This window comes from Staurois parvus, unplaced genomic scaffold, assembly GCF_062004578.1.
Source record: "Staurois parvus isolate SC_StPar_1 unplaced genomic scaffold, SC_StPar_1.0 ptg000011l, whole genome shotgun sequence".
Lineage (NCBI taxonomy): Eukaryota > Metazoa > Chordata > Amphibia > Anura > Ranidae > Staurois > Staurois parvus.
In genome coordinates, this window is record NW_028317807.1 from 32,077,371 (window position 1) to 32,102,559 (window position 25,189).

Below are 25,189 nucleotides of genomic sequence, written 5' to 3' on the forward strand. Positions count from 1 at the left end.
TGTGTTGCTGACAGCTGTCCTGCCCTTAAAAAACACACACCTGTTTTGGGTTTACTGGTTTTAAGAAGCACTGTCTGATGTGAACCATGCCTCGCAGAAAAGAGCTCTCAGAAGACCTACGATCAAGAATTGTTGACTTGCATGAAGCTGGAAAGGGTTACAAAAGTATCTCCAAAAGCCTTGATGTTCATGTGTCCACAGTAAGACAGACTGTCTACAAATGGAGAAAGATTGGCACTGTTGCTACTCTCCCTAGGCGTGGTCATCCTGTAAAAATGACTGCAAGAGCACTGCGCAGAATGCTGCATGAGGTAAAGAAGAATCCCAGAGTGTCGGCAAAAGACCTACAGAAATCTCTGGCACATGCTAACATTTTTGTTGACACATCTACAATAAGGAAAACATTAAACAAGAATGGAGTACATGGGAGGACACCACGGAGGAAACCATTGCTGTCCAAAAAGAATATTGCACCACGTTTGAAGTTGCAAAAGAGCACTTGGATGTTCCACAGCACTACTGGCAAAATATACTGTGGACAGATGAAACCAACACTGAGTTGTTTGGGAAGAACACACAACACTATGTGTGGAGAAAAAAAGGCACAGCACACCAACATCAAAACCTCATCCCCACTGTAAAACATGGCGGAGGGAGCATCATGGTTTGGGGCTGCTTTGCTGCCTCAGGGCCTGGACGGATTGTTGCCATTGATGGGAAAATAAATTCCAGAGTTTATCAAGACATTTTGCAGGAAAACGTATGACCATCTGTTCGCCAACTGAAGCTCCGCAGAGGATGGGTGATGCAACAGGACAATGACCCAAAGCATACAAGTAATTCAACAAAACAGTGGCTGCAACAGCACAGAATACGCCTTCTGGAGTGGCCCAGTCAGAGTCCTGACCTCAACCCGATTGAAATGCTGTGGCATGACCTTAAGAGAGCGATTCACACCAGACATCCCAAAAATATTGCTACACTGAAACAGTTTTGTAAAGAGGAGTGGTCCAAAATTACTCCAGATCGTTGTGCAGGTCTGATCTGCAACTACAGGAAACGTTTGGTTGAGGTTATTGCTGCCAAAGGAGGGTCAACCAGTTATTAAGTCCAAAGGTTCACATACTTTTTCCTCCCTGCACTGTGTATGTTTACATGTTATGTGCAATTAAACCATGGCAACATCTAATGTTTGTGTAGTATTATGTTCAGCAGACTGTGTTCTTCTATTGTTGTGACTTAGATGACGTTCAGAGCATATTTTATGCCCAATTCATGCAAAACTCCACGTAATCCCAAGGGGTTCACATACTTTTTCTTGCAACTGTACATAACAGAAGGAAAACATGACTTGAAACAGAGGTTACAGCTGACTGATCCCTTTCTCACACCCTTCCACGCATGCTTATGTAAATGAGTAGGTAAAACATGCTTTTTAAACTTTCTGTATCTTTAAGCTGCTGTTTCTTAAATGGAAAAGTGAGATAATGTAAGTCCATGCTGGAAATGATAAAAACACAAAAATCCCCCATCACTCCAGCTATTTGTTACAAAATACCTTACTGGACTGTTTAAACATTTAAGTACATACTGTATACAAACTGTATATTTGCAAATTAATGTGCCACACTAGCGAATCAAGGTACCTTGACAAATTGTGGTCCCTGACCCTAAACTATCGAAGCTTTCAATTTGGGACAATACAATATATACATTGAGAGAAAACTTTAGAAAGCTGCATCCTCCTTAAAGCTAAACTCTAGCAGTGGGGTTTCCCAGCTGCAAGGGTTGAAGTGGACCTCCCATTTTTCCTAGAAAAAAACATGAATAAGACCTATAACCTAAATAATTAAACTTATAAGTACACATGCTGCCTCTCCTATTTTTTTATTCCTTTTTATGTTGCCTCTCACATGACGCAATGCAGCTCATCTTGTACATTTCATTCATGCACCCTTTTTTTTTTTTTTTTTTTTTTTTTAAATTTCGTTTAATGTAATGCTGTATGGTTTAGATCAGTCATTCTCAACTAGGGTTCCTGCAGAGGTTGCTAAGGGGTCCTTGAGCTGTGGTGGTGCCTGCATCGTTTCGGAACCAAACCCAATTGGCCGAGTCACTTGCATGACACCAATGATATTTTTTAGCTGTCTATAAGGGTGGCATCCTGAACACCACTGTGGGGGAGGGGGAGGGTGAAAATTTTCCACTGGACACCAATGTAAAGGTCATTTTCCCCAATGCCTCCCAAAAATTGGTTTTAACAGGAGTTCCCCAAGAGCTAAAAAATTTATTTTAAGGGTTCCTCTGAGGTGAAAAGCTTGAGAGAGACAGACTGGTTTAGATGGTTTTACATCCACATGCAGAGATGTATGCTGATGTGAATTTTAGTAAAAGGAGGGAAAGGTCTGTTTCAAATGCTTGTTTTTTTTCTAAGGTACCATTAAAAACTGTTTTACTTACTTTATCCCCTGCTACCCCAGCAGCCGGCATGCTCTTCTTCCCAAGTTGTGGGTGGGCCCTCAGCATCCTAACAATGCAGGTTTACTGATCTTGCATTGTACATGAGGTCAGAGGTCACTGCAACTGACAGACCACAGAAGAGAGGTGGCCTTGTGGGACCGATCGCACAAAGAGTGTAGGAAGCCTATGGGAGTGGGAGATAAGGTAAGTAAAACTTTTTTTAATGGTACCCTAGAAAAAAATTGTGAAGTTAAGCCTTGGAGTTTGGAGGAGCCCCACTGCAAGGGTAAGTTTGTATCTTCCCCAAAGTTCAGCGACACCTCAGAAGCAGAAAATTTTATCTGAAGATCCCATAGTGTGTCTGTAACAAATTCAAAAAAGTAAAATAAAAGGAAGCCATCTGGATCAATTTATAACTAGCAAAGAGGTGCTATAGATGGAAGGACAGTACACATGGCTAACATTTGGTGAAAAAAGTACAATTGCAGCCAAAATTGATTTCAAATGATGCACATAAACATAAAGGTTAGCCTGGCAGCAGCATTGCCTAGAGCTGTAGCCTCTTGATTTAGCTCCATATACCTCTGTATGTATTTAGCATACATATATTACCTTTCTCTGGAATGTACAGGACCTTTGCAAACGAACCCATGCAAACCGCGACACGCGTTTATGTAAACCTAGCTAACCTCAGAAGCCCAGTCACAAAACATTTCTTGCCAATTTGGGATAAACTAAAGACAACTTACAGACTTCACTCCCCACAAAACCCACTTTTATAATTTCATAGAAATTCATCCTTCTACCTGACGTGGGAATCCCCCACGCTGTTTTGGGCGTGGACAACATCAGGCCTCATCCACCTGCACAACCTGACCACCGTTACGTCCTTCCAATCCTTCCAAACCCTCTGAGAGACACATGGTCTCCGCCAGTCGGAAATATTCCAATACCTACTAATTAAAAACCTTTACCTGCCACTCACATGCTGGAGATTTATTAAGTCCATTTACTAGATTTGAACACTTCTGCAAACGTGACCCACATGTGAAAGGCTTCATCTCGACTCCCTACAATAAACTTCTTACAAATCTGGATGCTGCCTAACCAACCTATGTAGCTAAGTGAAAGAGACCTTGGCCGCACTCTAGACATTGTAGACTGGTCCAAAATCTGGTCAGCAACTAAGGCTTCCTCACCTAATGTGTTGGCAGTTGAGACCAATTATAAAGTACTAACTAGAAGGTATCTGGTCCCAACTAGAATTGCTAAATTTACACGTAATTACTCAGCCTCCTGTTTCTGTGGCTGTACTGAGGTGGGAACTTATATGTACATCTGGTGGGATTGTCCTGTGACCCAAGACTTCTGGAAAGCTATGTTTACACTTGCCTCCACTGTATTTGACCTACCCCTTCGTCCAGACCCTACAATTGCCCTCCTTAACCAGAGATCAGCATGACGCGTAGGCAATTCAAGCTTTTGTTCCAACTCGTAACTGCCGTAAAACAAACAATAGCTGAACTGCAAATTGATTCACGCAAAGATGGAGGCACTTGAAAAAGACCAGATGGACAAATTTGATAAAACATGGCAACCCTGGACCAAGCACTGCTTACTGCCTAATTTTGAAAAAACAGTGCTTAAGCCTTGATAATGTAATTTAACCCATGGGCCATTCTTGTCATTTATTAAGTAGCTCCACCTCCTCTGGGGAACTCCTCACTTCCTTCTTTTCCTTGTTTTTTAAACCAATAAAAAGTTTGAACAAGAAAATAAGGAAAGAAGGCAATTTTGACTTAATGCGTGTGCACACGCCCCCTCCCCCAAAACTAGACATGTTAAATCCAAATGTTTAGGAAGCTTGAAATGAAGTGGAGAACCACTTGAAGAGGTTCACAAAGCATGTTGTTTTTATATTGCCAGACCTGTAAAGACACCTGGTTTAATATAAGCAGTTTAACACTAAAAGGTATTTTGTGCCTGACTGCTGCTCTAATTGCACTAAAGTGTTTTAGTTCTTTATTTTATTAGCGGCAGTTACCAGATTTAGAGCTAATTTATGAGAGTTAAAAGTCTGCTTGCAAATTGGGAGCAAGAGGGTGACTGGTTGATTAAGTATTCAGGATATCATTAAGTATGCTAACAGGATGATCCCTATAAATACTGTAGATTAGACCATTAGTCGTCTTTTTTTGATAATGAAATAGCCATTTTGAGAACCAAAGCGTTAGAACATTTTGCTTATAAGAAATTCTTAAACTACAGTGGATATAAAAAGTCTACACAGGTTGCTATGATGTAAAAAAATGAGACAAAGATTAATCATTTCAGAACTTTTTCCACCTTTTTTAATGTAACCTATAAACTGTACAACTCAGTTGAACAACAAACTGAAATCTTTTCGGTGGAGGGAAGTAAAACTAAAAAACTAAAATATGGTTGCATAAATGTGCACACCCTTAAACTAATACTTTGTTGAAGCACCTTTTGATTTTATTACAGCACTCAGTCTTTTTGGGTATGAGTCTATCAGCATGGCACATCTTGACTTGGCAATATTTGCCCTCTCTTTCTTGCAAAAATACTCCAAATCTGTCAGATTGCGAGGGCATCTCCTGTGCACAGCCCTCTTCAGATCACCACACAGATTTTTGATCAGATTCAGGTCTGGGCTCTGGTTCGGCTATTCCAATACTTTAATCTTCTTCTGGTGAAGCCATTCCTTTGTTGATTTGGATGTATGCTTTGGGTCTTTGTCATGTCAGTTACTCTTCGTGTTCAGCTTTCTAGCATATGCCTGAAGGTTTTGTGCCAATATTGACTGGTATTTGAAACTGTTCATAATTCCTTCTACCTTGACTAAGGCCCCAGTTCCAGCTGAAGAAAAACACAGCTCCAAAGCATGATGCTGCCTCCACCATGCTGAAGTTATGGTATTCTTTTGGTGATGTGCAGTGTTGTTTTTGCGCCAAACATATCTTTTGGAATTTATGGTCAAAAAGTTCAACCTTGGTTTCATCGGACCATAACACATTTTCTCTTTGCTTTTGGGAGACTTCAGATGTGTTTTTGCAAAATTTAACTGGGCTTGGATGTTTTTCTTCGCAAGAAAAGGCTTCTGTCTTGCCACTCTACCCCATATCCCAGACATAAGAAGAATACAGGAGATTGTTGTCACATGTACCACACAGCCAGTACTTGCCAGATATTCCTGCAGCTCCTTTAATGTGGTTGTAGGCCTCTTGGCAGCCTCCCAGACCAGTTTTTTCTTTTCATCTTTTCATTAATTTTGGAGGGACATCCGGTTCTTGGGAATGTCACTGTTGTGCCATATTTTCTCCACTTGATGATGACGGTCTTAACTTTGTTCCATGGTATATCTAATGCCTTGGAAATTCTTTGGTCCTGACTGATACATTGTAACAGTGAGATCCCTCTGATGCATTAGAAGCTCTCTGCGGACCATGGCTTTTGCTGTAGGATGCGACTAAGAAAATGTCAGGAAAGCCCTACTAGAACAGCTGAACTTTATTTGGGGTTAATCAGAGGCACTTTAAATGATGGCAGGTGTGTACTGACTCCTATTTAACATGATTTTATTTAACATGATTTTGAATGTGATTGCTTAATTCTGAAAAACGCTACATCCCCAGAGGGTGTGCACACTTTTGCAACCGTGTTATTTTAGTTTTTTATGTTTTATGAAATGATTTATCTTTTGTCTTATTTTTTTACATCACAGACACCCGATATGTTAACAGGGGTGTGTAAAAAAATGTAGTGTGAGAATACATACAAAGCATGCAGCCAGTCTTTTTCTATGTTTTATATTGTTTTTCCTTGCACTGTATAACCGGTCCACACCCCACCATGAAAAATCTTCTGATTGCTGGTAACCTGGTGTTCTGGAAACCCCTAAACCCAAGCATAGGATTCTGCAAGGCAAATATTCTCCTCTTCGCTAATCAAGGTCAACCTGCAGTAGTCACACACAGAGACCTTCTGAATAGCTTGTTTTAACCTGGCAATGGAAATTTTAAATCGTTGGTTATACTTTTAATTGTTCAAAGTTGATCTTTACCTAAATAGTAAAGTAAACTATGTGTGATTATTCACATCACATCAGTTAAAAATGATTCACTAGTTTAGAACAGTAAAAGCTACTTTATAAGGTTACTGTATGTTAAAAAAATACCATATTTAAATATAGATGTACAAATCTATACCTGTGCTTTGGTTAGCCTCTTATTTAGTGTTATTAATCATATAAGGCCTATGAAAGACTCCTCAATTTGTTGCACAATTAGTGCAGTTGAAAGTAACATGGCTCTGTAATGCCCTGTACACACGATGAGAATATCGGACGAACGATCGGCCGTTTTTTTTTTTCGTCTGCTAGTCTCACATCGAAAGTGAAGAGGTCACTAAAGATACGAAAATTCTCCTATGAAAGAAAAGAATTTCGAAAGTGATGTCATGTATTGTGTTGTATTTGTATTGTATTTTCAGACAACTACTGTACTGATTAAACGAAAATTGTACGATCTGGTATTGTACGAGAAACATTTTTGTGCATCTCTTCCGATATTGTCGTGATCGGCTCTCAAAAGCTGTGTACTAACAATCCGATTATCGGACGATTGGTCCTCGTACGAAAAATTTTCGTACGATTTTCTTATAGTGTGTATGAGACATAACTCATAAATGCCTACATATTATCATGACCACCAGTTTTCTATTTACCCATTCAGTTTGGTGTCTGTGTGTGTTTTTTTGTTTTTTTTTAATTGGCAGCATGCAAAATGCATGTGTGACCTTGGCCATAGTTCCAACCAAATAGCTGAGTTAAAGAATAAGTTCACCTCTGGGAACGTGCTACATGTTCCATCCATTTTTGGGGTGAAACATGTAACTTGTTCTCACTTCTGCAGCCTCTCACCGATTTCCCCCTTCATCATTGTGATAGCCGGCCAGGATCTTCTCCCCACACCCACTGCCACAATTTGAAAAGCACATGTCCGTGCCGGGCTCTGCCCTTACAGCCATGTCATTCGTTCAAAGATCTCTGGAATGGACTATACTTACCTACAGCCTTTGCAGCTGACTGCTTGTAGTTCTCAATTAACTACCAGGGTGCTAGTGAGTTCTCTTGGTAGACTCTTGGGAGTCTTCCTGTCATTGTGGAACTGCAAGCCCGTACTAGGTAAGAGCAGAAAAATACTCTTGACAGTCTGCAGAGGTGTGCAATGCTTTACAGGTTCCAAAAAAATAGCATTTATTATTATTACTATTATTATTTATTTTATTTTTTACAGAAAGGTAGCTTTATAATTTCAAAGGTGCTCACAAGAACTCACATTTGCATTTTTTTTTTTTAGCCCTTTAAACTTACAAGGAATATTTCAGACACTAGCACACCAGGATATTGATCCTTTATTTAAAACAAAATAGAGATCCCTATTCTGCTGTGTTGGTTTTGTGAATTGCACTTTGTTCAGTACAGTCTGCCTTACTATGCTATTTGGCTGCATGACATTAGAGTGATAGTTCATTTAAAGGGTTGTTTCACCTTTTTAAAGGATAAGTTCACCTTTGGCAACATGCAACATGTTACGAACGGACCAGCCCCTGCACCCCTCTGATTCCCGTTGTGACAACTAGTGGGGGATCTTCTCCCTCCGCTAGCCATCACAATTAAAAAAAAAAAAAAAAAAAAGACAGTGTGGGGCTCTGCCCACCCAGCTGCATCACTCATTCGCAGTATTCCTTAGTGGCTGTCAGCTTGCTTGTAGTTCTTAATTAACTACCATGGCGCTGTGAAGCACTGTGGTAGTTTAAGTCTTCCTTTCAGTAAGTATTTGCTTGCCCTTATGGGATGTACAGCACAAAGATACACTGACAGGTCTGCAGGAGACCTGTATTGCACCAGCGATATGCTGATCGCTGGTACAATACTTTAGAGGCTTCAGAAACAAAAAACCTGTAAAATGTGCAGTTATTTTTTGTAAAGGTCAAATTATCCTTATGCCTATGCAGATAACGGGCGTAAAGTTGAGTAATGCCCTTGCTATAGGTGTAGGCCATTTATGTATATCCTAAAACTTGACAGGAATACTCCCAAGATGTTGCTAGGACTTTGCTAAGTGAGGCTTAGTCGTTACTTCTCATCTTCACTATCACAGGAGTGAGCTCTCAAATGCTGAGCTCATGGCTACTGCTTCATGGGAGAGAGGACGCATATGAGGGGGGTTTGCATCAGAGAAAAAGCTCACTCCTGTGATGGAGGTGAGAAATAATGACTAGGCCTCACTTTGAAATACTCCTAGGATATTGCTATCAGACTTCATGTGGTACGTAAATGACTTACAGGTATGGCAAGGGCATTATTCAACTTCAGTCAGAGCAGCACAGATTGTTTTTTATCTACTAACACCTCTTACCTGCATAGGCAGTGTTGTGTGTTTTTTTTTCTTTTTTTTTTTTTAAGTTAAACTAGCCCTTTACCCTAGATTTTGCATTTTGCAGAAACGCAGTACAGTCCATTTAACATGATTTCCTATGGGATGCATTTTCACCCGTGCATTTCTTGGAAAGGGTCAAGGACTTTTTTGAATGCAAAACATTGCGTTTTTGGTTCTATAGACTTCAATGGGAACACTGAAGAAAAGCATGTATTGTGTTTTTGCTGCCTTTTTTGCATTTAAAATCTGCCTAGCAACAATAAAAAAAAGAAAAAACGCGGCAAAACTGCAATGCAGAGATGCATCAAACGCAACTTGCATAGGTGTGAACCTAGTGTATATCAGCAAACCTGACATAAACTTTCAGCTGAAGTGTGGCAACTCAGTATGAAAACGAGTTTCAAATAAGTTTACTAGATAAAAATACAAATATGTAAAAATGCAAATTATATAAGTGAACATATTGGTTTTATTAACCAATTCAATACCAGGCATTTTACCCCCTTCCTGCCCAGGCCATTTTTCAGGTTTCAGTGCTCTCACACTTTGAATGACAATTGCGCGGTCATACAACACTGTACCCAAACTAAAATTTTATCATTTTCTTCACACAGCTAGAGCTTTCTTTTGGTGGTATTTAATCACCGCCGGGGTTTTTATTTTTTGTTAAATTAACAAAAAAAGACCGAAAATTTTGAAAAAAACACACGTTTTCCTTTGTTTCTGTTATAAAAGTTTGCAAATAAATAATTGTTCTTCATAAATTTAGGCCGAGATGTATTCTACTACATGGCTTTGGTGAAAAAACCCCAAATTAGGATGTATTATTTAGTTTGTAGGAAAGATAAAGAGTTCACAAACTATGGTATAGATCTGAATATTGATCAATCCTGAAGTACTGACAGCCAATCAAATTTCTTGAGGTCCAAGAATGTCAGAATAGTACAGATATCCCCCAAATGACCCCTTTTTGCAAAGTAGATAGTCCGACGTACTTCATAAGAGGCATGGCGAGTTTTTTGAAGTTTTTATTTTTTTGTCATAATTCTTCTTAAAATGAAAAAATAAAAAAAATTATTTTCACTATCTTTTTTTTTTTACATACTGGCACCAGTGCAGTACAGCGTCATCATATAACTGGCATGGTGGTGATCAGGGACACTGACTGGTGACAGTGTGAAAAAAAAAATATATATATTTTTTTTTTATTTAAAATTTTTTATTACTTTTTTTTTTTTTTCATATTTCACTATGTCCAAAGTAGTACAATGTTACCATAGTAACAAGTACTACTTTGGGGAAGTGATCAGTATTTTTTTTTTTTTTACACAATTTGCTTATAGCAAAGAATTACTTTACTATAAGCAAGCATTTACCTGAATGACATCGATTCATTCAGGGTTTTTTTTTTTTTTTGTGCTTAGCTGTGATTTGGCCACAGCTAATCACATGACATGTGCATGTGACCTGCTGTGACCATTCACAGCTAGGCACTAGTATACAATGGATGGCATGAATGAAGCCATCCATTGTATACAACTGTCATGTGACCTGCTGTGATTGGTCACAGCAGGTCACCTGGTACTGGCAACGGGGCCGATACTCAGATCTGTCTTCGGCCATGTCCGAGGTATTTGGCCGGTGACAGATCGCTCTGCTGCGTGGCTCTGCAAGTGCGCGAACTGTGCATGTGCGGAAGTACGCCATATGGAGGCCTCCCGGACCGCTAGTGCATTTTTACGGACGCCATACGGCTATTGGCCGGGCGTCAAATGGTTAAGGAGTAACTCTGCTTTTGTTGACAAAAAAATCCCCTCTGGGGGATCTATTTAAATTTCAGGGATTTTAACAAACTTTGTTGCAGATTTCTACCTATTGTTATAAATAGCACATTTGTCCATGTGCAGAGTGAATCTGTATGTGAGTGGTTTCATAATTATCAACCAGCTGCTGCACCTGCAGGGCTCCAGTGAGGAAAGTGGCAGAGTCTGCATCTCTTTAGATGCTATTTCCCTTTGGGAGTTTCTCACCAAAACTGACTATTTTGTTGCAGGGGTTGCTCCAAAATCTGACTTGTATCTTAGTGAAGACTTCTGGAAAAATCAGTAAGCCAATCACACAAACAGTTAATGACATTTCTGGGGGGAGTTCTGTATACCATCTGTGTATAGAACACCTCCAGGTTGCCATATTTCATTGCATTTTACAGAAGATTACAATGCTGCAGATTGAAAAGGAAAGACCATTTTTAATAACCTTCAATTACAATATGACTTATTGTGTCACAATTATATAATGTGGCACAATTGTTTACGCTATATTAGTGTTTTTGTTTTTTTTAAATTTGCTAATTTTTTCCCTTTTTAACCACTTGCCTACTGGGCACCTATACCCCCTTCTTGCCCAGACCAATTTTCAGCTTTCAGCGCTGTCAAACTTTGACTGACAATTACTCAGTCATGCAACACTGTACCCATATTAAATTGTTGTCCTTTTTTTTCACACAAATAGAGCTTTCTTTTGGTAGTATTTAATCAGCACCGGGTTTTTAATTTTTTGTACTATACATGAAAAAACTATTAAATAATTTAAAAAAACACATTTTTCTTTGTTTCTGTCATAACATTTTGCAAATAAGTACATTTTCTAATTACATTTTGGCCAAAATTTATACTGCTACATTTCTTTGGTAATAATAACTTTAATGCAGGCCATAGACGGGTCGAAAATCGGCCGATTTTTCAGCCGAAAATAAAATCGGCCGATTTTCGGATCGTTAGTGGGCGATTTGGTCGGCCGTTTTTCGGTATTTTGGCCGTTTTTGTTTTTCGGTAAAGTTGGAAAAAAATCGGCCGATTTTGCCGATCGGCCGATTTTCGCGGCAATTAGTGGGCAAATCGGCCGATTTTTTACCAATAAAAAATCTGCGCATGAGCAGTGACCTGCAAGAGGAAGACAAAAAGAAGAAAAAGAGGAAGAGGATGAAGAAGAAGAAGAGGATGAAGAAGAGGATGAAGATGAAGAAGAAGAAGAGGATGAGGATGAAGAAGAGGATGAAGAAGAAGAAGATGAGGATGAAGAAGAAGAGGAAGAAGAGGATGAGGATGAAGAAGAGGATGAGGATGAAGAAGAGGATGAGGATGAAGAAGAGGAAGAAGAAGAGGATGAGGATGATGATGAAGAAGAAGAGGATGAGGATGAAGAAGAGGAGGAGGAGGAGGATGATGAAGAGGATGAGGATGAAGAGGAAGAGGAGGATGAGGATGAAGAAGAAGAGGAGGATGAGGATGAAGAAGAAGAAGAAGATGAGGAGGATGATGAAGATGAGGAGGATGATGAAGAAGAAGAGGATGAGGATGAAGAAGAAGAAGAAAAAGAAGAGGATGAAGAAGAAGAAGAGGATGAAGAAGAAGAAGAAGAAGAAGAAGAGGATGAGGATGAAGAAGAAGAAGAAGAGGATGAGGATGAAGAAGAAGAAGAAGAAGAAGAGGATGAGGAAGAAGAAGAAGAGGATGAGGATGAAGAAGAAGAGGATGAGGATGAAGAAGAAGAAGAAGAGGAGGATGAGGATGAAGAAGAAGAGGAGGATGAGGATGAAGAAGCAGAGGAGGAAGAGGATGAGGATGAAGAAGAAGAAGAAGAGGAGGAGGAGGATGAGGATGAAGAAGAAGAAGAAGAAGAGGAGGAGGAGGAGGATGAGGATGAAGAGGAGGAGGATGAGGATGAAGAAGAGGAGGATGAGGATGAAAAAAAAGATGAGGATGAAGAAAAATAAGAAGATGAGGATGAAGAAGAAGAGGATGAGGATGAAGAAGAAGAAGAAGAGGAGGAGGATGATGAAGGAGGAGGAGGAGGATGATGAAGAAGAGGATGAAGAAGAAGAAGAAGAAGAAGAAGAGGATGAGTATGAAGAAGAAGAGGATGATGAAGAAGAAGAAGAAGAAGAAGTAGGATGAAAATAAGAAGAATTCCAGTCCAGCAAAAAGTGTATCTGCAGAGAGCTCCGCTATTTCTTTGACAGTTCTCTGACAGTTCCTTGACATTTATAGAAGTTGCAACATTGTATCTATTTGTTTCCGAATAAAAACATCTGTATCCTAAATGGAAACAAATAGATACATTGTTGCAACTTCTATAAATGTCAAGGAACTGTCAGAGAACTGTCAAAGAAATAGCAGAGCTCTCTGCAGGGACACTTTTTGCCGGCTCTAGACGGGTAGAAAATCGGCCGATTTTTTTTTTTTACCATTGATGGTAACGTCGGCCACTTGAACAACCGATTTTTCGTTTTTTAAAAGAAAAATCTGCAGTTTTTCTCCCCATCTATGGCCTGCATAAATCTGTGTATATTATTTGCTGTTTGTAAAAATAATAGAGTCTACAAGCTATGGTACCAATCAATGAAAATTGATCACACCTGATGTACTAATGTCCTATCTCATTTCTTGAGACACTAACAAGCCAGTACAGTACAAATACCCCCCAAATGACCCCTTTTTGGAAAGTAGACAGTCCAAGGTATTTAGTCAGAGGCATAGTGAGTTTTCTGAAGTTGTAGTTTTTTTTCTCACAATTCTATTGAAAATGAAGATTTTTTTTTATTAACAAAATTGTTATTAAAAGGTTATTTCTCCCACACGGCATATGCTTACTTGCAACTACATCCCAAAAACACATGCTGCTACTCCTCCTGATACCACATGTGTGAGACTTTTTCACAGCCTAACCACATAGGCCCAGAATGCAAGGAGTACCGTCAGGTGACCTAGGGGTATACATTACACATTTAATTTCCTTACCACCTATTACACTTTTGCAGGCCCTGGAGCACCAGGACAATGGAATTACCCACAAAATGACCCCATTTTGAGAAGCAAGCACCCCATCGTATATTTTGTGAGGCATAATGACTCTTTTGAACATGTAATTTCTATCCACAAGTTTTCAAGAAATGTGGAAAGAAAATGAAAACGTATTTTTTTTTTTGTCCATTTATAAGATATTTCCAACACATAGCACATACATACTAAAAATTACACCACAAAATACATTCTGCTACTTCTCCGGAGTATGGGGATACCACATGTGCGAGACTTTTCCACAGCGAAATAGAGAGCCCCAAAATCCAAGTAGCACCTTTTTAGGCCTTCTGGGGGCAAAAATTACAGATCTAATTTCTTGACAACCTATTGTGTTTTTGAAGGCCCTGGAGCACCAAGACAGTGGAAACACCCACAAAATGACCCAATTTTGGAAAAAAATCCCCACAATGTATTTTCTTAGAGACATAATGGGGTTTATTTACTAAAGCTGGAGAGTCCAAAATCAGACTCCCTTCTGCATAGAAACCAATCAGCTTCCAGGTTTCATTGCCAAAGCTTCATTGAACAAGCTGAGGTTAGAAGCTGATTGATTTCTATGCAGAAGGGAGTCTATTTTGGACTCTCCAGCTTTAGTAAATAAACCCCATAGTGTCTTTTGAACATTTCATTTTTTTTCCGCACGTTTTTGGAAAATGTGGAAAGAAAATGAAAATGTATTTTTTTAAACAAAAAGTTGTCAATCTATAAGATATTCCTAAAAAACAGCATGGACATACCAAGAATTACAGCCCAAAATATATTTTGCTATCCCTCCTGACTATGGGGATACCACACGTGCAAGACCTTTTCAATGCCTGTACAGATTATGTGCCCAGCATTGCAACAAGCATAACATAAAAATCAACAAACAAGAAAATAACAAAAGATTACCTGTGGTATGAGGAGAGCATTGGTCCAGGTCAGTACAGGCAGCAGGCTGATATCCAGGCAGCAGGCAAGAACATGGTCCATAAAATGTCCTGGGTCATTACAGGGAGCAGGTAGAGATATGCTCAGCACAGCCAATGTTTTTGTCCAGGCAGCAAGCAGGAACATGGCCCATAAAAGGTCCTGCATCAGTACAGGCAGTAGGCAGAGATATGGTCAGCACACCCAAAGCATTGGTCCAGGCAGCAGGCAGGAACATCAGGCTTAGGGCATCGGTCAGGTAGGACCAGGGCACAGGGGTAGAGGCTCTGTCCCACCCAATCTCTTTGAAGCCTCCGGACAAACAGACCCTGTTCCGGGAATTACAAAACCTGGAGAAAACCAACAACTGTTTATCTCTACTCAGAACTCTACTCTGAAGCCCCTCACATATGTGAGACCCCTGTGTTATCTTGAATCCTACTACTACAGTAGCAGGGCAAAATATCAATCCAAGCGGCAGGCAAAAAACATGGTCGATTAACAGGCTGAGGTCAGTCCAGGAAGAAGACATAAACGTGGTTGATAATCCAGACGGCAGGCAGAAGCATAGTCGATAAACAGGCCGGGGTTGGTTAAGGTAGAGGCAGTGGCTTTGTTGAGGCAGCAGACAAATGATCAGCAGAGATATGGAAACGGGGAAATGGCAGGCAGTTTGAAATATGGGCTAATATTTTAGTAACATGTGAAAACGACGGAAGCAGTTTAAGATGCACAGGCTTGGTTGGGAGGGACACTGGCGACAGTAAAAGCTTGTCTCTTCTAACTCCTCCTCTGCTGCACACCCGACATCTTTTTTGGCGTGTTCGACCTGCTTCTGTTGGTGGAATGCTGTCAGGGAAGTGGCGCTCATGAAGTCTGCTCACAGAATCAAAATGAATGCTTTCTGGGGGGGATCCTTGCTGATAGATAAGGGATGTGACAACTTCTATAAATTTGAGGAAGGCAGTGTGTCTTTCCGTGGATTTGGTGTAGGTGACATACGCATTATATATAGCCAAATGAATAAGATAGATTGCAACTTTTTTATAGCAGACCTTTTTGTTGCTAAATAGGGCTACAACATCTGATCGTTCAAATACCCCCCCCCCCCCATTTAGAGATTATAACCTTGGATGGCCATAGGCTTTTGAATTGGACCGTGTCTTCCAGTAATTTCCACCGAGGTGTTGTTGTGGCTGGTGGACAGTATGTAAACATCTCTCTTATCCTTCCACTTTAGGGCCAGCACTTCATCGTTTCTTAGGTTTGCTGATTCCCCCCTGTGTAGCCTGGTATTCACTAGAGATTGTGGGAAGTCCTTCCTGTTTTTTTTTGGGAGGTACCGCAGGCCAAGGTTTTCTCACTGTACAGGTGTCGGAAAAGAGGCAGACTGGTATATAAATTATCCATGTAAATGTGATAGCCTTTTTGGAAATGTGGATAAGCCAGGTACCAAACATTTTTTCCATTTGTTCCAATGTAGGTTGGGCACTCAGGGGGCTGGAGCTGGGAATATTTGCATTCCTATATGCGGAATGCATATAAATATCCCGTGGCTCTTTCACAAAGCTTTGTAGAGGTTTACTCCATATCTCGCCCTCTTACTTGAAATATATTGCTTAATTCCTAGCCAGTCAGTGAAGCGGACAAGGGATTCATCCACACATTTTTATCGGGGACAAGAAGTTCAGTAAATCTTTGGAAAAAAAAATTAAGAAGTGGGTGAATTTTGTATAATTTGTCATACAGTAGTTTGGATGATCACTGGGAGAGCACTGGGTATTATCACTGAAATGAAAAACGCATGACCATCTCATAGCGTGACCTGGATATTACAGCAGTATAAATTGGCATGTGGTGGATTGGATGTTTGGACCAGTATGCATGTCCTTCATTTTTTTTTTTGTAAGCCCCATATTAAGGGTAAGGCCCAAAAATAACTTAAATTCCTCCAATGTAAGAGGTCTCCATTCAAATGGACGGGCATAGGATGAGCTGGGGTTGATGGAAATTAATTGTTGGGCAAAAAGGTTTGCCTGGTCCACAGTAAACTGTTGTAAAGTGTCAGGCAAAAATTAAAGAAAAAAATCAATTGCTGAAAAATTCTGTGTTGGCCTGCACACCTGGCTGTGCGGTGAAAGGGGGAATGCTTGCTGATCCGGAGTTGGAGGGTAGCCATAATGGGTTGGCAAGAGCAGCTGGGAGGTATGTTTGGGGGTTGATGGAATATTACAGTTCTGGTACTGGGTCTTTCCTCTATGGGTCTAGCGCCATTGGTGTTTGCAGATTGACCATTGGGGTGTATGGCGCTGCTGGTGGCTGCCTCGTTTTCAGAGCGCCGTATCCTTTTCGGAGAGACCCTTTCCTCTGATTCAGTCACTGATCCACTGCTTTCTATGGGCTCATACACTGAATCAGAGAGTGAGAGCTCCCCGCTGCTCTTATCCATCATACTGAGGATTTTGAACGCCTCCTCACTAGTGTAAACGTGCTTTGACATGGCTGGATCTTTTGGCACTGGGACAGGTAGACTGCTGATGTTGGCTGTAGGATGGGTACTCTGGTGATGGTGGCTGTGTGACGGTACTTTGCTGCTGATGGTGGCACTGATGGACGACAGGTGCACTGCTTAAGGGGCGACAGGTACACTGATGGGCACTGCTGGGCGACAGGTGCACTGCTGATGGTCACTGATGGGCGACAGATGCACCGATGGGCGACGGGTACACTGATGGTTGACAGGTGCACTGCTGGTCGGGCGATGGGTACACTGATGGGTGTCAGGTACACTGATGGGCATTGATAGGCAACAGGTGCACTGATGGGCAACATGTGCACTGCTGATGGGTGACCGATGCACTGATGGGTGACAGTTGCGCTGCTGATCGGCACTGATGGGTGACATGTACACTGATTGGCGACAGGTACACTGATGGGCACTGTGACAGGGGCTGTAATGTGTGTATGCACTGTAAAAACGGTAACACACTGTTAGAAGAATCCTCTTCTCACACAAGATCTGTGTGAGAACAGGAAGCTGGTAACAGTGAGTTACCGCTCTGTGTTTACATTTGTGACAGGCTGTGATTGCCCACAGCCTATCACGTGGTAAAGAACCGCAGCCAACGGTTCTTTACCATGATCGATGATGATTTGTGTCCAAGAGACACAGATTATCAGCGATTGGCCGCAAATGCGTAGGTAGAGTGGGAGGATGTCATATGACGTCCTCCCAGAACGAGAGAACCGCCGCCCGTCTGTCAATTCTATATATGGCAGGTAGGAGCTTGTTATACTCACTGTGGAAACTAAAGGGTTAATCCTCTGCATTATGTAAAAAAGCCGTTTGATCCTGTTTTCTCTGCCCCTCCTCTTCTTCAAATGTCCACCTGATGATAGGACAGACTGACCGTAGCCACATGCACATGGTCAGTTTAATGTGTATTACTAGATAGGTTTTTTTTTTTTCTTTTTCTTGGGAGAGTGCATGTGATCAGCATTATCCAGACAGAGGGTCAGGGGTTTTGCATCCTCCTAGAGCAGAAAAGAAAACTCCTACAAGCTTTAACCAGTGCTCTGCTGAAGTCACAAGACTGCTGATGAGAAAAGGCATTTAGCAGTTTATATTTACTAAAATAATTGCACTTCCATGTTCTGTGTACTGTGGGAGACCAGATATAGCGAATGCAGGGTCCTGGGTTTAGTAGCACTTTAACTATTTTAAGGCTGTTTTCTCCATGCTGTCCTCGACTTTCATACTATGGTCATTCTTTAATAACTGGAGTTTTTTTTTTTCCCCTCTCTTGTAGTCACAGAGATCTCCGGTCTCTTCTCAGCAAGCTGCATCTCACAAGCCTGAAGTGGTGGACGATTTTCTGCGCAATTTTCTGATTAAAATGGGGATGATGAAAACCTTGGAGTGCTTTCAAACAGAATGGTATATTTTCTTGTGTCTAGAGTCACAACATCTAAGGATGCTAAAAGCTATCAAAATTGGCTAAGGCCTACCATTTCATCATTGTTATTATTGGAATGGGGTTAAGAAAATAATAGAAAGAAAATCTGTAATTTTGCTCAGATAAAAACGATGTCTTATATACCTTATTCTTTTTCCCTACTGAAAAAAATGCAGACCCTAGTTACAGAAGAGCTATTGTCTAGTTATAAAGCAGGGTATTGGTTTGAAATCCAAATCAGAATAGCAGTTTATTACCTGTCTTTGCAGCTCTGGATAAGTTGCTAATCATTATGGAACCTGACACTCTCAGGTGTCATCACTTCTAGTATATCTGGCTTTCTGGCAGGCCTACTTAATGCACACTTGTGCTGAGGGATCTTTCACCTCCTAAAATGCTAACTGCCTGGCTGTCATCCTAATTCATTGGTATCATTACCTTCTGTGTCCTTGACCTGAAACATGTATTGCAGATTTCTGCATGCTTTCTCAAGGTCTGAGTTTGTTTTTAAGCGGGGCAACTGTCCCTTCAGGAGGAGGCTAGCAGTGGCAACTTCCTTGTTACTTGTAATATTTTTTTTTCATTTTAATTTTTTTAATATCCTTGAAGATTTGCTGGAACTGATGTATGCTGATCAAGAGATAGGTACAATTCCAAAAAGTTGGGACACTGTCTAAACGCTACATAAAAACAACAGAATGCAATGATTTGCAAATCTCATAAACCCATATTTTATTCACAATAGAAAAAAATATTTCAAATGTTTCAATGTAAAATGTACCATTTTAAGAAAAGAATAAGGTAATTTTGAAATCGGTGATAGCAACACATCTCAAAAAAGTTGGGACAGAGTAATAAAAAGCTGGTAAAGTAAGTGGTACCAACAAGAAATCGCTGGAAGAACATTTTGCAGCTAATTAGGTTATGTGGCAACACGTCAGTAACATGAATGAGTATGAAAATAAGAGTATTTAGAAAGTCAGAGTATCTAAAAAATTAAGATGGGTAGAGGTTCACTAATCTGTGAAAAGCTCCATCTGAAAATTGTTGAACAATTTCAGAATAATGTTCCTCGATGTAAAAATGCAAAGACTCTCAATATATCGTCATCTACAGTACATCATATCATCAAAAAATACTGAGAATCTGAAAAAATCTCTGTGCGCAATAGAAAAGCCTGAAAAGGCAATATTGAATGCCCATAATCTGGCCCTAAGACGGCACTGCATTAAAAAACGGGCATGATTCTGTGATGGACATCACTGCATGAGCTCAGGAATACTTCCAAAAAACAACTTCTCTGAGCTAAAGCTCATTTAACCCTTTTTGCTGCCAGGTTCGTTCGTCCTGTAAACCTGAAAAGCTGGCTTCTGCAGGCACTGGATTGCTTGCACACACCCCCAGTAATGGCCAACCATCTGTGCTTCTTCCCCCGCTATGTATCCCGGACTCTGCTTTCCCATGTGCGGGCCCAGGAGTGGCGGAGCGTATGCCCCCAGGTAGATGGGAGGGAGCAGAGCATATACACATCTGCTCTCCTTCCCTTCTTGTTGCAGACCCGGAAGCAACATCTAAAACATCACTTCTGGGTCCCCATGTCAGTTTCCCCAGCCAGTATTGGTGGGAAAGAATGTATTGCAATGCAATTTCCATTGCAATCAGCAGACCACAGGGTAAAAATCCGAAGTCTTTTAGACCCCCAGCTGTCTCATTAAAGAGAACCTGTTACCAAAATATCATCATGATAGGAAAAAAAAAAGCTAATGAAGAAAAAAAAATGTTTTCATTGTAAAAGATTAAATTAGAAGTCACACCCCATCATATAAAATACCACCAAAATTTGAGGCCCCCCCACATACATAAATGCACATACAAACATCTACCTGTCAGGGGCACCTACATTTGAAAATTCTAGCACCAGACCTCCTCCATAACGCTAAACTAGTGATTTATAGGGGGATTTTAAAGTGCCACCTATAGAAAATATAGGGTACTGAAGTTTGTCACCATTTCACTGACGCACGCAATATTAAGGTTTGACATGTTTGGTATACATTCACCATATCCACTCAAAAATACCTCAATATCTTGAGGAATGCGCATCTTGAGACCCCAATGGGTTTTTCTTTGGAAGCATTTTTTTAATGCACATGGTATTTACTACTCTCCCCCCCCCCCTTTTTTTTTTTGGAGTGGCTTGTACTGCGCTTTTTAGTGCAGCATTTGCTTTCCACAAGATAGTGAGGTTTTTTTTTACTGGATATGGTGATGTATGGGGCTTGTCCATTAGAGGCTGATATTAAGGCCTGTGGATGAGTGTACCCGTATTGCATATCTGTAGCAAGACAGATTATACTATCACATTAGTGTTGTCCATGGTGTAACTTTATCTCCTTAATAGAGATTATATATTCCATCTGATAGGCTTATGCTCAAACTACAGTGTCTTCTTTATGCCGTCACTTCTTCTAAAATTATATGGTATTTGATTTGGTCTGGTGTGATTAACCATTCGGATGTAAAGTAAACAATTGTAATGGTATCTAGTCATATTGTTGTGTACAGTACATTCCAGTCCAATAGGCATTAGTTACAGCTTGGCATACATTTTTATATATATCTGAATAAAGGTTATATTTTAGATTCATCAGCTGGCAAGATGGTGTGTAGGGATATGCACCCTTGTCGGGCATAGATTTTCTAAAATTAACTTTACTGTATTTTTACTGAACCTGTGTATTTCCTAGACCTCTGAGGTATTATTATGTGACAAAAAACTGGAACTACTGCTATTTTATTCCCTAGGGCAGGGGTCTGCAACTTTTAAGACATAAAGAGCCACTTGGACCTGTTTCCGAAGGGAAAAAAAAGACTGGGAGCCGCAAAACCATTGCAACATTTAAAACAAATCTGACACTGCATATATTGTTTCTTACCTTAATGCTATATACAGGATCGTGCAGTTAGCTTCATCCCCCATATAGTAATTCATCCCCCATAGTAATTCATCCCCCATATAGTAATTCATCCCCCATAGTAATTCATCCCCCATAGTAATTCATCCCCCATATAGTAATTAATTCCCCATATAGTAATTCATCCCTCATATAGTAATTCATCCCCCATAGTAATTCATCCCCCATATAGTAATTCATCCCCCATATAGTAATTCATCCCCCATATAGTAATTCATCCCCCATAGTAATTCATCCCCCATAGTAATTCATCCCCCATAGTAATTCATCCCCCATATAGTAATTCATCCCCCATATAGTAATTCATCCCCCATAGTAATTCATCCCCCATAGTAATTCATCCCCCATAGTAATTCATCCCCCATAGTAATTCATCCCCCATAGTAATTCATCCCCCATATAGTAATTCATCCCCCCTATAGTAATTCATCCCCCCTATAGTAATTCATCCCCCATATAGTAATTCATCCCCCATATAGTAATTCATCCCCCATAGTAATTCATCCCCCATGTAGTAATTAATTCCCCATATGGTCTCAATTCACTTACCTTTGCTCTGCGCGTTCCTCTTGCTGTGTTCCCGCGCTGTGTTCCGGTCTTCAGGGTGGACTGTGAGAGGAGAGGAGTTCGTCACGCTGCCCCGCCTACATCCTGACAGCCAATGTTCCACGCTCCGCGGGCCGGATTAAAAGAGTCCTGACTTTTGAGGCGGCCGCCCGAGAGGAGGGGAGCGGGCGCCCGGCACACAGAAGAGCCGCATGTGGCTTGCGATCCGCGGCTTGCCGACCACTGAAACCCTATTGCCTGTCACCTGGGGGGCAGTGTGCTCCGGAGCCGCAGCAAAGATGAAAAAGAGCCGCATGCGGCTCTGGAGCCGCGGGTTGCTGACACCCGCCCTAGGGTATCTGCTTTCAGAAATTAGATCATGTATTTGAGGTTTATGCAATTCTCAGGCCTAAAATACTTTTTTTTTTTTTTTTTTTTAAACATCTGTGCAAAAAATAAAAAAAACTGCTCTGGCAGCAAAAGGTTTAATGGTATCATGGTCTGTTGTAAAGTGGAAAACTGTTCTGTGATCAGACAGATTGAAATTTGACATTCTTTTTGGCCATGGGCCCTGCGTCCTTCATGCTAAAGAGGAGTGGGACCTTCCAGCTTGTTATTGGCGCTCAGTTCAAAAGTCTGCTTCTCTGAAGGTATGGGAGCGCATTAGTGCATATGGAATTAGCAGCTTGCACATATGGATTGGCCACATCACTGCTGAAAGATATATTCAAGTTTTAAAGCAGCTTGTGCTCTCTTCCAGACTTTTCAGGGAGGATCTTGCATATTTCAGCAAGACAATGCTAAACCGCATACTGCATCTATGGCAACAGCATGGCTTAATAGTAGAAGAGTCTTGGTGCTTAAATGGCCTGCTTTCAGTCCAGACCTTTCACCAATTGAAAACATTTGGTGCATCTTGAAACAAAAAATTAGACGAAACACCCAGGCTTGTTGAGCGTTAAGAACCCTATATCACGCAGGAATGAAGGGAGAAAGGGATATAATACACAGGGTGCCAACATCCCTGAAAAATACAAAGGGGGGAGTCCTCTTTTTGGATGGGACTTTATCTGCACAATACTTTTTATATGATAAAATCATATATCATATAAAGAGTATTGTGCCGATAAAGTCCCATCCAAAAAGATGACTCCCCCCTTTGTATATCACGCAGGAATGGGACAACATTTCTCTCCCAAAACTCCAGCAACTGGTCTCCTCTGTCCCTAGACATTTACAGAGTGTTTGTTGTTAAAAGAAGAGGGGATGCTACATTGTGGTAAACATAGCCCTGTCCCAGCTTTGTCAAGTGTTGCTGCCTTCAATTTCAAAATTATCTTATTTTTTTTTATAAAGTAAGACCTTTCCTCAGTTTAATCATTTTGATATGTTTCCTATTTTCTATTTTGAATAAAATATGGGTTTATGATGTATGCAGAATTTCATGTTTTGCTCTTTGTTCTTGCTGTCCATGATGAAATAGCCGACGTCATAGCACGCATAGTCAGAATAGCACCATTTTCACAGCTTCCAATATAAACAGGACAATGTCTTTTGGCACACTGACATATGAAGGTTGGTGCTCCATGTGACTGTGCTTGCAGCCTTGTGCTGCCATCTGTTGGTGTTTTAAATAACTAGTCTTGAAACCTTTTGATACCACCTTGTATATAGCAAATATACCATGTAAAATAAATATAATTGGTATTGGCTATGGTGGTTTTGGGATGAAATGTTACTTTGCTATCTGATTTACTTTTTAAGTATTAACAATATATTTAACTTGCGTTACAAAAAAAAGTGACCGTAATTATCAGTTTCATTGTCATGTAGCACATCATTAGAATATATGGTGTAGCTGAAAAAATATCCATCATTTTGTTATGCTAACTACTTTGAATGTGCAGCAGATTGTATGTCAACTCTAAAGAGAACTATTCATTATTGGACTGGTCCAACAGTCTGAATTTTCAAACCTAAATTATTATACTTCTGGATCTTGCATACTTTCTTACGTTATAATGAAAGTTTTGATTGAGTGATAAAGTGAAATAAAATCCCAAATTTTGGGTTGTCGCCAAAGAAGGAATAGAGGGAAAATCTTCCAGTGTGGACACTAGTTCTGGTGACAAGTGATTCTTACTTTGGAGGGATTTCTTCTCACTTCCTGTTTTGGCTTTGGGAGAGGAAATGAAGGGAAATTTCCCCATTGGGACACAGGTGGAAAAAAAAAAACTGAGAGGGGTTATAACTATCCCTTACTCTATCCAAAATGATAAATGAATTGATAGTACCGGACACAGAGTTCCATAAATCAAGACCATGGGTTATATATGATGCCAACTTCAGCTGAGGATACTGGTAAACAAAGCTTTTAACCCATATAACCCTTCCTACTATCAGCCCTCTTTGGTTTGTGCTACTGCCCTTAGGTGGTGGACGACCTTTCTCTAGTGAGAGCAGGTTTCTGGCTAATCGTTCCTATTTTTGCCTGGACTTCTATGTGAAAGATTTATAAGACCAAGCTAATTTCACATAGAGAAGCCATGTCTTCACATGGCTGCATCTACAGACTGCGGCCAGTTTCTCAAATTTTGGATTGGTCCCCCCTTAGCGTTGCCTTGGGGAACTGTACCCGCACACCACTGCATGGAAAATGCAGGCCTGCCCTGTAAGATTGCCTGTGCCACTGTACTCTGTGTTGGCACTCACCATTGACATGCTGGGCAGGGAGAGCATTAATCAGAGAAGCAGTCAAAAGGCCAATAGTAATTGTGGAGGAGCTGCAGAGATGCACAGCTCAGGTGGGAGAATCTGTCCACAGGACAACTATTAATCGTGCACTCCACAAATCTGGCCACTCTTCTTGCCACTCTTCCATAAGGGTCATTGTTGAAAGAAAGCCATAAGAAGTCCCATTTGCAGTTTGCGAGAAACCATGTCGGAGACATGGCAAACGTGGAAGAAGGTGCTCTGGTCAGATGAGACCAAAATGTTAACTGTTTGGCCTAAAAGCA

General features: G+C 40.6%; 1 protein-coding gene across 1 annotated transcript in view; it reads left to right on the plus strand.

Annotated features, from left to right (window-relative positions):
• SPAG16 (sperm associated antigen 16) overlaps window positions 1–25,189 on the plus strand; it is a 1,274,471-nt gene that overhangs the window by 43,911 nt on the left and 1,205,371 nt on the right. The window contains exon 4 of the mRNA XM_089672306.1: window positions 18,505–18,632. Within this exon, the coding sequence (XP_089528432.1) occupies window positions 18,505–18,632 (128 nt within the window). The remainder of the gene's footprint in view (window positions 1–18,504; window positions 18,633–25,189) is intronic.